This window comes from Leptopilina boulardi, unplaced genomic scaffold (genome assembly GCF_019393585.1).
Source record: "Leptopilina boulardi isolate dan_hultmark-lab unplaced genomic scaffold, ZJU_Lbou_2.1 LbouV2_327, whole genome shotgun sequence".
NCBI classification, from domain to species: domain Eukaryota; kingdom Metazoa; phylum Arthropoda; class Insecta; order Hymenoptera; family Figitidae; genus Leptopilina; species Leptopilina boulardi.
In genome coordinates, this window is record NW_026137893.1 from 2,265,254 (window position 1) to 2,282,032 (window position 16,779).

At 28.9% G+C, this 16,779-nt stretch overlaps 1 protein-coding gene across 2 annotated transcripts in view; it reads right to left on the minus strand.

Moving 5' to 3' along the window:
* Positions 1 to 16,779, minus strand: part of LOC127284934 (uncharacterized) — a 530,987-nt gene that overhangs the window by 15,171 nt on the left and 499,037 nt on the right. For both annotated transcript variants that reach the window (XM_051310656.1, XM_051310657.1), the window contains exon 4: positions 10,805 to 11,003. In XM_051310656.1, the coding sequence (XP_051166613.1) occupies positions 10,805 to 11,003 (199 nt within the window). The remainder of the gene's footprint in view (positions 1 to 10,804; positions 11,004 to 16,779) is intronic.

A 16,779-nucleotide genomic window follows, 5' to 3' on the forward strand; every position in this document is an offset into this window, starting at 1 on the left:
TAAAAACAGTTGGGAAAATTTCAAATTATGCAAAGTTTTCTTTTTTTTCTAGAAATCCTTTTAAACATTTTATGCAACGTCTTTATATATTCAAAAATATTATTCAATTTCTTTGACTTTTGTTACTTTTTCTTATATGAAATAAAAAGGAACTGAAATTCTATTTTAAAAAAAAGTTTTAAAATTCACTAAGATTTAGTAATATTTCTTTTTTGCCTTTCAAACATTTTTTTGTTTTTTTTTTTTTTTGAATTAATAATAAAATGGCAATAAAAATATGAAAATAGTAATATCATCGCTACTGTTTCAAGAATCGAACATAACCTCAAATTTAGGTTAAAGGTCATAGGTCATGAGGTGAATATATAACTTCAAAATTTAAAGTCAAAAGAAAACTGTTTTATAGTTGCAGTTATTGATGTAACCTTAAAATTAGAGAAAAAAATTTGGGTTAAAACATGAATATAACCTCAAAATTTAAGTTTTATAGATCAAGAAATCATTGAGTTTTATTTTTTGTGTGTCATGTTAGATTAAAAGTAAACTTATGTTGAGAAATGATTGCCTTTAAAATAACTTCAAAAATTATGGCATATTCCAAGTCAGGAGGCGAACATAACCTCAAAATTTAAATCTAACCTTACTTTTGCCCTAATTTAGCAACAAACATAAATTTACATGTCACTTTAAAGATTACATAACCTCAATAATTTTAATGAAAAAATTATTATTATTATTATTATTGTTATTATCAAATTATTGAGGTTATGTAATCTATAAAGTCATATATTGCGTCTAATTTAATAAAAAAAAAGTGTAATTAAACTTTAGTTTAACAAACAAATTTTGTGGAAATATAAAAAATATAATATTTTCTTTTTTGTTAAATTATTTTTAGTAAAATCAATTTTTTAAAGTGTCACTTTTAAATCATATTCAATTGAAAAGTTGAGGAAGCAATTACTTTATCAGACTTTGCCTCGATACCAACTGACCTGGAAGAAGGCAATTGGCACCCCCTGATATAGTAACGAGATTGTACATATTATACAAATTAGCCTCGAGAGTACTTCCTGATAAATATAATAATAATAATAATAATAAAAAAATTGTAGAAAAAAAAATTCAATAAAATGTTAAATTGAATTACAAATTGTGAAAAATTTCTACTAACTCTTTTTTAACGAATTTAAAGAAAGAATTTAAATATAAAAATATTTCAATTTTTAATATATACTTATAAATATAATATAGATAATTATTTTTTTTTTTAAATTTAAATAATTCTGAAAATTTTGCATACATTCAAAATCGAATTATAATTTTCATTTTGACAAATATTTTGCAAAAAAAAATATATAAATATTTTTTTCATAATTTTTGACAATCTCATTTAGGTTAGGTATGATTTCGAGTCTCTTCTGTCTCTGAATGAGGGACTTCCCCTTTAGGCCTTTGGCACTAGGAAGCAATATAGTCGGATCATAATAGCCACAAGTTCATAGGCTAATGACTTTTGTCCCTAACCTGCCTAACCTGTCTCACATTCAGCAAACTGTCCAAACATTTAATGTCCCTAATGTCAGTACATCACAAATTTTATATATATTCAATCTCTCTATATAGTTGTCTGACATTTGTTGAAATGAAAATTTATTATCAAAATTTATCAAAAGAAAAAATATAGAATTTATTATTGAAAACTTAATAAAATTTTTTTTTTTTTAATTTATAACTGATGAACACCGAAATCAATTTATTCTAAAATCTAGAATATTTAACTTTGGCTTTTTTATTTTGAAATATTTTAACGCTGTTTATTTTTATATTCATTGTTTGTTTTATTCTTATAATAAGAATATAAACACTAAAAATTTTTTTAGTTACTAAAAATCTTCTTTAGAAACTAAAAACATTATTTTGTATCTTAAACAATTTTTTAGTACCTCAAACTATTTTATTAGTAACAAAAACTATTTTTAGCAACTAGAACAATTTTTTAGTGAGTAAAAATCTTTTTTAGACACTAAAACAATTTTTTAGTAACTAAAACTAATTTATTAGTAACAAAAACCATTTTTAGCAACTAGAACAATTTTTTAGTGAGTAAAAATCTCTTTTAGACACTAAAACAATTTTTTAGTAACTAAAACTATTTTATTAGTAACTAAAACTATTTTATTAGTAACTAAAACCATTTTTTACCAAATAAAACAATTTTAAGTGACTAAAAATCTTTTTTAGACACTAAAACAATTTTTTAGTAACTAAAACTATTTTATTAGTAACTAAAACCATTTTTTACCAAATAAAACAATTTTAAGTGACTAAAAATCTTTTTTAGCAACTAAAACCATTTTTTAGTACCTAAAACTATTTTATTAATAGCTAAAACAATTTTTTTAACAATTAAAACATTCTTTGTAACTAAAAATCTTTGTTAGAAACTAAAACCATTTTTTTGTTACTAAAATTAAATTTCAATAACTGAATTAATTCTTGGTGACTAATAATATGTTTAGTTATTAAAATTAAAAAAATAAAAATTTCTTTTAGTTACAAAATAAAAGTTTTAGTATTTTTTCTTTTACTAAAAACAAATTTGATATTTAATATTAATTGTCACTGACTAAAAATTAAGCAAGAATGGCACATAAAAAAAGCGTTGTTACTGATCAAAATCAACTTTCTGGGAAATAAGAATCCAATGTCAATTTTTCAAAATTCAAAATGGCGAATCTAAAATGGCGGAAGTTTTTTTTAAAAATTCATCGGATTTTCATGAAAATTGTTACTTAGGGATTCTCGAGGACGCTGAATACGAATACGACATCAGATTTTGAAAATTCAAAATGGCGGATCCAATATGGCGGAAGATTTTTGAAAAAAATTATCAGATTCGCTTGAAACTTGTTATTTAGGGGTTTTTGTACTCGCTAATTACGAATCTGATCTTAGTTTTTCAAATTTCGAAATGGCGGATCCAATATGGCGGCAATTTTTAAAAATCATTCGAAATGTTTTGAAACTTGTTACTCGGGGGTTTTCAGAGTCGCTGATTACAAATTTGAGGTCAGTTTTTCAAAATTCAAAATGGCCGATCCAATATGGCGATTGAAAATTAAAAAATTGTTTGGATTTACCTGAAACTTGTTACTACGGGGGTTTTCGGGGTCGCTGATTACGAATTTGATGTTAGTTTTTAAAAATTCAAAATGGCGGATCCAATATGGCGTCAATTTTTAAAAATCATTCGAAATGCTATGAAACTTGTTACTCGGGGGTTTTTAGAGTCGCTGATTACAAATTTGAGGTCAGTTTTTCAAAATTCAAAATGGCGAATCCAATATGGCGGAAGATTTTAAAAAGAGTTATCAAATTCGCTTAAAACTTGTTACTCGGGGGTTTTCGGGGTCGTTATGATCACGAATCTGATATTTAATTCGTAACTAGTGATCCCTAAAGCCGTTAAGTAACGAATTTCAAACGAATTTGCTCAGTTATTAAAAATTTTCCGCCATATTGGATCCACCATTTTGAATTTCGAAAAACTGTAATTTAATTCGTAAACAGTGTACTTTTTTCTATTACAGGAAAAAAAACCTTCACCTAGAACAGCGATATGTTTCACTAAAGAAGCGAAAATTTTAGCTATTCTAGAGAAATATATTACTGTTCCAGAGAAACTTATCGCTGTTCCAGGTGAAGATTTTTTTTCGTGTAAAAATTCAAAAAAAAAAAAAGAGAAATTCGATTTTTTGGTCTATTTAACACATATAAATATAAATATAAATATAAATATAAATATAAATATAAATATAAATATAAATAAATAAATATATATATATATATATGTATAAAGTATAAATATATATATATATATATATAAAGTTGAAAGACCTTTTGCTTAATGAAGTGATGACATTAGAATTTGAAGTCAAAGCAAATTAGGTATCTAAACCAGTTGCGTACTTAGTTAGTGTCTGTTAATTGTTAGTTACTGCGTAATCATATCGTTGGTCCTAAAGTCCGAATACCTTGCCTCGCCTCTCGTCGTCGTCGTCGTCAGCTCGTTCGTAGCAAACAACCCCATTCAATCTAAACGACGACGTATACAGATCCTCCTAATCAGGGCGACAAGTTAAACTGGCGAATCCCTGCCGAATGCTTACCCGACATACACCGCAGTCTCGAACGGTCAACATCCATCCTGCCTTCCACTTTCCCCAAAAAATAAATAAATATTCAAAAAAAAAAAACGAAACATCCGAAATTGCCATTTTCATAAGATTACATTTATTTTTATCAATTTATTTAATTTATTATTAGTGTTTTTTATTATTATGCTTTGAATATTTTTATAAACAATTTTTTTAAATTTGAAATTTTTTCTAATTTTTTTAAATTTATTTCTTTATTTATAATAAATAACAATTATAAATAATATAATATATAATAATAAATTTTTTTAATAAATAAATTATTATAACAAATTTATTTCCTTATTTTTTTTTATTATAGTTCTTTGTATGAAAGGGCATTTTATATTTTGTAAGCACGTAAATTTGTTTTTAATATAAACAAAATTTCAAATATCTCTAAAAACATTTTGATTTCTCAATTATTATTATTATTATTAAAATCTAGTTATGTTGTAACAATTATTGAATCAATTTAATTAATTATTAACATTCGATAAATGATATTACGTAAATTAAATAATATTTAAGTAAATAAATATTTATAAATAAATAAATAAATATTGAAAATAATTTTAAAAATCCAAGAATATAACCAACAGATAATTTTTATTAAAAAATAAATTTTTTTTTTCTTTTTATATATATTTATTTTTATTTCAATAAAATTTTTAATTAATTTTTTATTTTTAAATTGTAAATTAAAATACTAAATTTTATTGAATTTATATTATTGAAAATGAAAATTTTATTTTATTTCATTTTAAAAATGGACAATTTTTTATTTATTTTATTTTATTAAAAAAAGAAAATTTTTTTATTTATTTTATTTTATTAAAAATATTTTTTTAAAAATCCAAACAGAAATGAATAAAAAAAACATGAAAATTGGCAATTTTTGTTTTGGTAAAACGACTTTTGATCTTTTCTTATTTTTTTTGTTTTTTGTAAATAGATTTTGAATAGACATTTTTTTTCATAGGGGGAAAGTGAGAAGAACGTTCGTTCGCTTGCTTGCACGTATATTTATATATATATATATATAGATAGTCGAGAGAAAGACGAAAAAAAAGGGAAGTCCACTTTTTCTGTGCAAAGTGAAGTAGGCAGAAACGAGTTTCGGTAGCTCGCATATTGGTCTGGGTCCATTTGCGAAATTAGAGATCTTTCGACCAAAAGAGTCAAGGGGGTGGGTGGCAATCGCTCCAAGAGCAGAGGTGACGTAGCACAATGGAAACGCGTTTCTGCCCTTTTTCACCCTTCACCTCACACCTTCACATTCCTCTTTTCTTTTTTCATTTTTTTTTTTTTTTCCCTTCTTCTGTACTACTTCAGTCGTTTCACTTATATATATGTCTTTATCTTATACTGGCCTTTCCATTTCAGTGGCGTAACTATTTTAGTTTTTTAATTTATTCAAAAATTCTTTGGAACAAAAAAAAAAATTTGTAAAAAAAAAATTCAATTTAAATAATTTAATAATTTTTAATTATTTAAATTCTTATAATTTAAAACGCTGATTTTCAACCGGTGATCGTTATAAATTTCGTAAATTTTATCAAATAAAAAAATATTATTATTATTATTATTTGTAGTATTCTTATTATTATTATTATTATTATTATTATTATTATTATTATTATATTTAAATAAAAAAATTAATAAAAAAATAAACAAGAGAAAAAAAATGTAGTTCAAATAAGTGAAAAAATTATTAAAAATTTGAAATGAAAATAAATAACTAAAATTTTTTAATCTTATTAATTAATAAATTAATTAATTAAAAAAATAAAAAATAATGTGTAAACAAATAAATTTGAAATTGCTTTTTTATATAAAATTACTAGAAATTTAAAAACATAAATAAAATAAATAAAAACAAAAATATTAAACATTCAAATTTAAAGAATATAAAATAGAAAACAAATTTCAAAAACAATATCGTAAAAATAATGAAAAAAAAATTGAAAAAAAGAATATAAAAGTTAACGGAACTAAGTTTAAAACTACAAAAACTAGAAAAATCAACGAATCAAATGTAAAATGAAATAATAAAAAAAAAAAATTGAAACAAAAGTCAAATAAAAAAGCAAAAAATGCAATTTTAATCTAATGGAAAAATTAGAAAAAAAAATATGATTTTTTCCACTCGTTGGATTAAATTTGCAACAGAAATTCAAAGCGGGTAAAATTTCGACTTTTTTTTTATATATGACGAGAGATTCATTTTGTATATAGTGAAACCTTTTAAAGTTACTTTTTCTATACCGAAAAGTGAATCATTTTGCCCAGAAAAAGTTTGAACACAGAAGTGGTTATTCCGTGTCCACGAAGTACACATTTTTTTTTGTCTTCTCACGGACGTTTCTTATCTCATTTTGTAACAAAAAAAAAAGAAGAAAAAAAATTCTATTTTTGATTTCGTCAGTTCTTCTCACTTTTTCCATATATTATTTTTTAACTCTTTTTTAAAAAAAAAAATGTATTTAAAAAAATTTTTTTTTTAAATTTTTATTTAAATAAAACTTGTTTTTCTTTTAAATTAAATATTTTGGAAATAATTTTCTATTTTTTAATGTAAATATATAATAATTTTCTTTTTTTTTAAAGTAAATATTTTATGAATAATTTTCTTTTAATTATTTATAATTTAGAAAAAAAAAAAATTTTATTCTTAAATTAGTAAATCTCAATTTAAAAATAAGGATTTGGATGCAGGATGGGATATCGATGGACCGGGTTAATAACCACTCCTTGTCAAATTTTTTTCAGCAAAGTAATTTTATTTTCCTTTTTTAATAATCTCATCTTCGTCTTTCTCAAAAAAAATTTTTTTTACACGACATTCAAAATTTTCGGACATATCATACACATTCATTCATTATTTACAAAAAATGACATATATAGTTTTGGACCTCGTCGTTAACGACAAAGACTTTAACAATATTAATAAATAATAATAATAATAATAATAATACTATAAAGAAAACAATAATCTGCAGTGTCGATTTTTTTTACAACATAGAAACTTGTACCTCTTTTTTCGCGTATTATAATCTAAAAAAAACCGGGACCGTTCTCAGTATTATTGAGATTCTTTTTATCACGAATAAATAATTTTTTCACGAATTTTTTTTAAATTTCGAAAAATATTAATTTTTTTTTTATTTTGGAAATTTTTTGTTATTTTCTATATAAATTTATTTTTAAATAAATTCAAAAATTTTTAATGAAATATTTTCATTATAAGAGAATCTTTTTTTTTTATTTCATTCTGAAAACGGTCCAGAATTCTTGGCATTTCGCGCTTAATTCTATGTTTTTTTTTCTTTCTACACGATATTTACAACAATATAGATTTGCGATTATTTACAATTTTTTTTTTAATTAAAATTTTTCGCTATTCAATTATAACTTGTGCTTTAGCAAAAAGGGAATGAAAATCAAATTTTTTTTTAAAAAATGAAATTTGAATTTCCCGCCAAACCTAACCTACAAAATATTTTGCGTTTTCCAAATTTACGAGTTTCATGGCGCGAAAATTCAAATTCATTTTTTTTAAATTACAATTTTTTTTTTGCTGTTAAAGAAAATTTTTTTTAATTTCAATTTTTTGAATTGAATTGAATTTTTGCATAAGCACACGTACAATTGAATTTATTAGCGAAAAAAAATACTGACTAGTCGACTTTGTGAGCGTCACAATATACCATTGAAAATCTCAAAACCCTTGTTTTTCAAAAAAAAAAAAAAATTATTTTCAAATTTTTTTTTTTTTTTTTTTTTTTTTTGCAAAAGGATTTGAGGCAATTTCAATGGACAATTTAATTTTTTTCCCCCTTCCCAAAGGGAAATGAATAGTCGCGGGAATGTAAGATTGTCTGTGAGAGAAAACGCCGCGATCTTTGCACGGATATGTACGATATTACCCCTCCGCCCCCCTTTTACCCCTTTCTATACAAATTCGAATTTCCAAGTGTTTCTTTAAATGGAATTTTTTCCCCGGGAGAATAAAGGCGAATCACACACAACTCCTTATAGCTGGATACAATCAGCAATCAGCAAAAAAAAAAAAAAAAAGAAAGAAAAAATAGCCACTGAAGGAAAATTCCCTTTGCAAACTTGGCTTTTGAAAACTATTGCATCTAGGAAATAGGCAAAGTGTGTAAAAGCTAAGCTAATTCGCTATTCGCCCGGATGATAATTGACAAAAATAAAAGGACTTTCTTTTTGTATTTCTCGATGGCAGAGCTGATTTTTTTTTAAATTGAATTATTAAAAAAAAGTAGGGCAAAATGTCACAAAAGGTTATGTTTCACGTGTCGAAAATTAATTTTTTTTTTTTTGGTTCTCGTATTGAAAAGAAACGATTTTCTAATTATGACTTTTGCTTTGACGTTTAATTGAAACATAACCTCAATTTTGAATTTATTGAGAATATTCGAAACATAACCTCAATTTTGAATCGCTAATTTATATTCAAAACGTAACCTCAATTTTGAATCGTAATTTATTGACAATATTTGAAACATAACCTCAAAATTTAATGGTTTTGTTTGCAAATAGATGTTAATAATATTAAGAATCTGTGACGTAAATTAATAAATACTAAGAATGTGTTAGAAAAAGACAGAAGTAGCTTCTATTCTTTTCTATCTCACGTTAATTTTTCACGATTTTAAATTGGAACGTGAAATACGAGAGAGAAATAAAAAAATATTTCTATTCTTTTCTATCTCATACTTTGCGTTCGTCAACTTGTGAATAAGGCTTTAGTCAAACTTTTCTTGTTTAGTGAGGTTATGTTTACTTTAAAGCAAAATACCTTTCACGTTTTTTTTTTAATTTACGCCGTTATTTACATTTACGTTTGTCGATTTGAATAAATTTTCTTTTTTAATAAGGTTATGTTCACTTCAAAGCAAGGCGCACAGTAAAATTTACGAAATGTCAAATTATACTTTCTGCTTGTTTCACAAGATGGCGGAAAATGTATCACAATTTTCCCCTCTTATGACAAGTTTACATTAATATCAAAAATTTTCCCCCAAAATTATGATTCGTAAATTTTACTGCAAAAATAGAAAATTGTTTTATTTTACCAAAAAAAAAGTTTTCTGTTGAATTTTCAAAATAAACGTTACGAAAAAAGTATTGCAGAACAGCCTTTATAAATTTTAGCTGAGCGTTTTTGTCGTTTTTTTTAGAAGTTACCCAACCCTGCTATAGGTTGAATTCACATGTACAATGCATTAGAAAAGGAAAAAAAATATATCTATCCTTTTCTTTTGCATAGACTTTCGATTTTCGACACAGAAAAAAATAAAAAACATTTTGTAAATATTTAAACCCTCTAATTTTATCTCTAAATGATGAAAAAAATACATCTTAGATGATATTTGGATAATTTTCTCGAATTCGTCTGTCAAATTAGGAACTATTAGTAATTTTATTGATCTTTAAAGGAAGTTGAGCGCAGCTAATCCAATTATATATACATAGGAGAGTTGCTAGGATCCACTTTTAGATAATGAGTTTGACTCTAGAAATTATAAATTGACTTTATGTATTTAAATTAAAAGCTATAGTCTTTTGAAAGTAATTCAATTACAAGTAAATCCTTGACTCGAAATACACTCATCCCTATATACTATATATATATATATATATACCATCAGCTCTGTCATCGAGCTCCTTTTCTTCCTCTCTCATCCTTCTCTCCCAATTTTCTAGGAGACGACAACTTTCTCCGATCTGGGTCACGTGTCCCGAATATCAAGATAAATTTCCTCGGGTCTTGCGAGAAGATCATGAATTTGTTGCATTGTACAAAGAGGACAAACCTCCTCCTCAGTACCATCGGATGTTATTCTTCTCGCTGAGCCCGGTCCCCTTCTATTACCCATACCAATAATTGAATAACCCTCTGAATCAATGGAATTTGATCTTGAACTTGAGACAAGTCTTTGTATTGTTCTATTAGCACGTAATGGCTGTCGTATTATTCTCGCCTCACCATTATTAATTTGTTCCGATTGTCTAAAATCAATGAATGAATAACCCTCTGAATCGACTGATGGTCTTCGTATTAATCTACGATTTGGTGGTGTTGGAGTTTGCATACGTGGCCTATGAGTTGGTGTTATTGGACATTCACTATTGGGTACATTTAGATAAATATTTGAATCTTGGGGATTTAATAATGTCGTTAGGGCACTATGATCGATGTTATGATTATTATTACTATTATTATTATTATTGCTAGTGATGAGGGCATTTTGACTTGTGAGAAGAAGATTATTCTCAAGGGCGGACGATGATGGTATGGTGGAAGATTGGGAGGCAATGGTTAGGGGTACGCCTTGGGATTTGGCAAGAAGGGCGCGAGGTGTTCGATAACCACCGAGTACTGCTCTCGAGGGTTTATCGGCAACACGAAGAATTGAACGGGGATCTCGATAATCAAGATAGTCGAGATGGTGAGGCGCGGGTGCGCGTGGCGGTAAACGTGGAGGTAGTAATGGTAGTTGTGGTGGAGGTGGTAGTTGTAGATGTTGTTGTTGTTGTTGTTGCTGTCGGTGATCGAGATTTGTGGCTGATCGTACCTCGATCGTTGGCTGACTTGGATGTGTATGATGATTGTGTAGCTGCGAATGGGACACAGTATCAGGTAGATCCTCGTAGAGTACAGCGCTCCCCAAATGTCCCGTACCAGGATGTCCACCACCATCGGGAAGACGTCCACGTGCCGCTGCGGCCGCTGCACTTTTGCATGGCAATAGATTTTGCACTTTTCTCTTGTGTCTGTAACAAAAATAATTTTATCCTTTAGTATATATGCAGCAGAAGTTGGTGGTTTATTTTTTCTAATTCTTCTTTTTTCTAATTTTTAGGCTTTTTTCTTTTTTAAAGATTCTTCAAAAAGGCCAGGGACTTTTTCCAAGGGTTTATATGGGTTTCAGAGCTTTCAGGGGTTTATAAGAACATTGGGGTTTTTAACGGGTCTTAAGGGTTTTAGATTTTTAAGGTTTCTAGGCTTTTTAGGAGTTCTTAAAGGATTTAAGGATTCCAAGAGATTTAGGCTTTTTAGGAGTTCTCAAAGAATTTAAGGATTCCAAGAGATTTAGGCTTTTTAGGAGTTCTCAAAGAATTTAAGGATTCCAAGAGATTTAGGCTTTTTAGGAGTTCTCAAAGAATTTAAGGATTCCAAGAGATTCAGCCTTTTTAGGAGTCCTCAAAGAATTTAAGGATTCCGAGAGTTTTAGGCTTTTTAGGAGTTCTCAAAGAATTTAAGGATTCCAAGAGTTTTAGGCTTTTTAGGAGTTCTCAAAGAATTTAAGGATTCCAAGAGATTTAGCCTTTTTAGGAGTCCTCAAAGAATTTAAGGATTCCGAGAGTTTTAGGCTTTTTAGGAGTCCTCAAAGAATTTAAGGATTCCGGGAGTTTTAGGCTTTTTAGGAGTTCTCTAAGAATTTAAGGATTCCAAGAGATTTAGCCTTTTTAGGAGTCCTCAAAGAATTTAAAGATTCCGAGAGTTTTAGGCTTTTTACAGATTTCAGGTTGTTTCTGCCTTCTAGGAGTTTTAGAAGCTTTTAGTTTTTCGTTCTAATTTTTAGGGTTACCAAAAGTTTCAAAAATATCAGGGTTTGCTGATCGTTTAGAAACAATTCACAAGAACGGTTTACAGAAGTTTCTGCGTTTTTAACAGTTTCAAGATTTTCATTCTTCGCTTTTCAAGAATTTTTGGTTTTCTAGTTTTCATTCAACTGAAATAATTGAACTTTTGCGTCAAAATTTGTGTTCCTGATTAGAAGGAGTTTTGTCTTTTTCCAAAGAAAAAAAAAAAAAAAAGAAAACAGATCACGTTTGCCAATAGAAGAAGATAAATTCAAAGACTCGTCCCGCTGACAACTGGAGCACACACATACACATACACCACGATCGTAATTATCACTCGAGCGAGAAATCCCATTCTATATAATTGGTACCTGAACGTCCCTGGGAAGTCTCTTTCGGTTCGTTTCTGGTTTCCCAGTAACCACTCGAGTGTTTTTTTTTCCTTTTTGGTTTTTTTTTCTCTCTCTCTCTTTTTCTGTTCTCCAATGAATCGTGTGCTAGAGAGAGAAAAGTCAAAACTTGGAATTATTTTTCGAAAAAAAAGATGATGATGATGATGATAAGTTTCATTCCAACAATATTGGCAGTTTCAATTTCATTAGTATAACCATTAATTTTGTAACTTTTGAAATACACTCACAACAACCGTCAATCTATATATGTATATATATATATATAGCACGAAGCAATTCGCTTTTCAAGTTTTAATTATCTAATTAACTATATACGAATCCATATTATCTGCTTGTGTAATTAAACCCAGTTACCACCCAGACGTTTAATCGCTTTCACGAATGGGTAATTTATCTTATTGAAATTACTTCTTCATATACATATATATTATATATACCTGATGAATTTAGCATCAATTGATGTGGTATTTTTTTTTTGTTTCAAATTAATAAAATAAATTTTCTATTTAGAAAAAGTTTTAGTTTATAAATATGGTGTTTCAGTTACAAAATACAAAATGCTTTTGTAAACCTCGAGTAAACATTTATAGAAGCTCTTGACCTGTGAAGCTTCAAAAGCTTGTTACACTGACAACACGCTAAGTACATTCAGTGAATCCTGAGCTGAATTTTCAACCCTTGCCTTCTCGCTTCTTCATACCCTTCGACGCCCAAAACCTTTACGGTGGTGGTCAGATTACAGAGGGATTTGCATCGGAGGGGGATGGAGGGATTATTCAAATTTCATAACAGATGCTCTTCATTGCATCCTAAAATTTATCCTAAAGCTCAAAATGTGGTTTCAACAATTCTCTTTCTCTCTCTAAGAAATTTATATTACCTTCAACAATAATAATCAGCCTTTCGGATATCATTTTTTTTTCCTCCTCATCATCTCACGAGTCAAAAACTTTTCGCAAACTCATTCAGCTTGAGAGACACCTTCATCATTGCAAAATCATCGCCTCGTCATCGTTTTTATTAAGATTCTATTGTCATGTGAATTTCTGTATGTAGGACTATTTTTCCTTATCAAAAATTGATTACTGGCAAAGTACTGGCGCGGTACATCTGTATCAGTAATTCAGTACCTATACCAATATCTGTACCAGTATTAGTAGATAATTTCTGATTGGGTTTCTATTCGCTAAATATGAATGAACTCAATTTAATAGAAATTCTCACTGTTTAATAAAGAAATTAGGATTTAAAAAATTGAAGTCGAAAGGTGATAATGGGGGGTTTTTTTTTATTGACCAAAAGTCGGTGGCACTTGGATGAACGTTAATGTCTCACGTCAAAGGTCCATAGTCTCTGAGGACTCGTTAACAATGTGTTCTTCTCTCTCTCTCTCGGTAGTGTGGCATGCCAGAGTCGACAAACGCGAAAGTCGCGGACGTGTTCTTCCGTGAAGGTTGTGTAGTCAGCATCTCGAAAGGTACACCAAAGGCGCCTTTGAAGATCGTTACCGCCAGTTTCATACGACGTTTCCAGTCTCTCTCTCTCTCTCTCTGTTCGCGCTGGACAGGTTGTTACTTGAAACCAACTTGCAGTCTGTCGGCACCTCACCTCTGACCCCCACCTCTCATGTTCCCATGTCTTGTTTCTGTCTTTTGGTGAGAAAATAATTTTTAACATTTACAAAACCGCGTTTGGGTCATTAAACTCCAACAATTTTGATTCGAGAATTCCAAAGTCTAGAGAGATTTTAATCAACCATTGTTTACGAAAATAATAATATTCATTAATTTCCTACCAAAAATTGAGTATCTGTACCAGTATTAGTATTATTACAGTATTATTATTATTACTAGTATTATTACCAGTACCTCTATTAGCAACTACCAGTAAATTTTTCTGTACTAATTATTGTCAGCAAATAAATTCTTCGGTGGATACATAAAAAAATTTTTACCATCCAGTTTCTTATTGAGAAACTCATTTCGATAAACTTTGGTTCTAAGATATATTCTTTAAAGCATATTTACTCGAGAAAGATTTCCATCTAAATCGACCATATATAAATAGAAGATCCCAACTTGACCTAAAATTCGGAGAATCTAGAGAGAGAGAACTATAACGCGCGTGAGAAATCCTCCCATATAGGTATATATAGCTAAACTCTGGCTTTTCCTAGGACCATTATGTCAAGTAATTAATTTGGTATATGTCGCATATGCTTAGTACAATGGGATGTGGTTATATTGGAGACGTTGACCAATTCCCCCTGGGGGATCCATACATACATACATATATATATACATACCACCTGGTGCTATGCACTACCTGGACCCCCTTAAGGCGTGGTCATGAACATTCAAGACCTCTCCAGTTTATATCCCTCTGCAAATTATATCGGCGAATCGGGTGCAATTGAAGAGGCAAAGTGTATACGCGCACCAGGTGTGTAATAGCGCGCCTGCGAAATATTTCGTGAACACTAATGCAGAGGAAGAGAGAGAGAGAGAGAAAGATATACCGAGGCTTATGTGAGATTTCTAAATGATTTATTACTTACACGAACCGATTATAATTTTTTTTTTACCAATTTTTGGTTTCCTAATCTTTACATTTTATGATAATCTAATTAATTAAATAATAACATGTTTTAGGATTTCCAAGGGTTCGGTTTTAGAAATTTTAAAGGTTTTCAACAATTTTAGTACTTAAATGTTTAGGATTTTTTAGGGCTATTATGGATTTTGGGGTTTTTAAATGTTTTTACAGGTATTAGGATTTTTAAGGTTTTAAGAGTTTTTGAAAATTTTAAGATATTCAAAGCTTTATATGGGTTATCAGCTTGAAGAATTATCACGAGTTTTAGGGTTTTTAAGGATTCATCAGTTTTTTTGGGTTTTTTTACGATTCTAAAGAGTTTTAGAAATTTTAAGGGTTTTAAGGAATTATTAAGTACTAAAATTTTGTGAATTTTCTAGGGTTGTTGTGGATTTTGAGGTTTTTAAATGTTTTTAGAGGTATATTAGGATTTTTAAGGTTTTCAAAGATTTTAAGTATTCCAAAGCTTCATATGGGTTATCAGCTTGAAGAATTATCAGAATTATCAGTTTTAGGGTTTTTATGGATTCATCAGTTTGTTTACGATTCTAAAGAGTTTTAGCATTTTTAAATGCTTCTAGAAATTATATAATTTCTAAGATTTCGGCGTTTTCAAATCTTTTAGGCTTTTTAAAGGTTCTCGAGTGATTTTAACGACTTTAGGGTTTTTTTCCCCCCGCCTATTATATGCCATAAAACGTAACAATTCCTCCATGAAGGAAAAAACATCAATCCAAAAAAAAAAAACAATTTTTAATTACTGATCGTATCCACAATTCAGATTATAATTGCAAATTCAGGCGGCGGGAATATTATCGCTGCGAGGTGTAGATAACAATGAGAGAGCGATACCCATTCCCGCATGTGATATGTATATATATATATATATAGTGAATTTGGTTTTCGGTCCATTGATGGGAGCGCCAACACTTTGAATACTGGCGGAAGGAAGAGATGGTGGTGAGGGGATTTCGACGCCGGGGTTTTAGAATGGAAGAGGCAAGAGAGAGAGAGGGAGAGAGTCATTTATCGAGTTGACTGAGGTGAGGAAGGGAGGGTATGTAGTGTGTAGCCGCGCGCATTGATATGCAAAATTTGTAGTTTCGAGAAGCTTACGAAACTCACAGTGCGCGTAAACTTGAAAATACGAAGCCGCAGAATTCTGTGTTGGATTTCGCCTTTAGGACCAAAAGTCTCCTTTCATGACGTGTTTACAACCTAACTAATTCTCCAATCCCCGAAAATATGGCCTATGATTTTCTTGTTAATTCCCAATTTAATAGTTCCCTGAAAGAATTCAATTCGAAGAATTGAAACAAGTATCTTTTTCCGAAGTTATATTTAATGTACAGCAATCAGATACGTTTATCGATCGTTTGAGGGTGAATTTTTTTTTCTACAAAGGTTCATAATACATATATACACACAGGAAAGGGTCAGACGTGACCTCCGGGCGATGTTTCCCCAATCCAGATGGTTTACCGAACAAGGGGGGGGGTTTCTATCGGTTCTCCGCGTGTTGGGAATTGTTTATATTTCCAGGTTAAACAATAATCAACTCAAGTGGGTATATATAATTTCTTACCACGGAGAAATATTTGACTTTACAGTATGGAGGTTTACCGCCCGAGTGGACGAGAGAAAGCTAACGAGCAAATATCATTAGATGTCTTGGAATATCGAAGTATTAACAATAAAGGAGAAAAAAAGAAGAAGAAAAAGAAACAAGTTGGCTTCAACTTTTTTAATAGAATCACTCGTCGGTTAATATTTGATGGGTCTTCGTCCCCTTTCTGTTGCAATAAAAAATTCCAAAGGAGGAAACTTTTTTTTTTTAAGACCTGCGGGATGAAACGATGAGAGATGCAAAAATACAAATTACCTGACTTTATTATTTATTTTTTTTTAATAAAAATTTTATTTTATTTTGAACAAAATCTTGGCTTTTTCGAAGA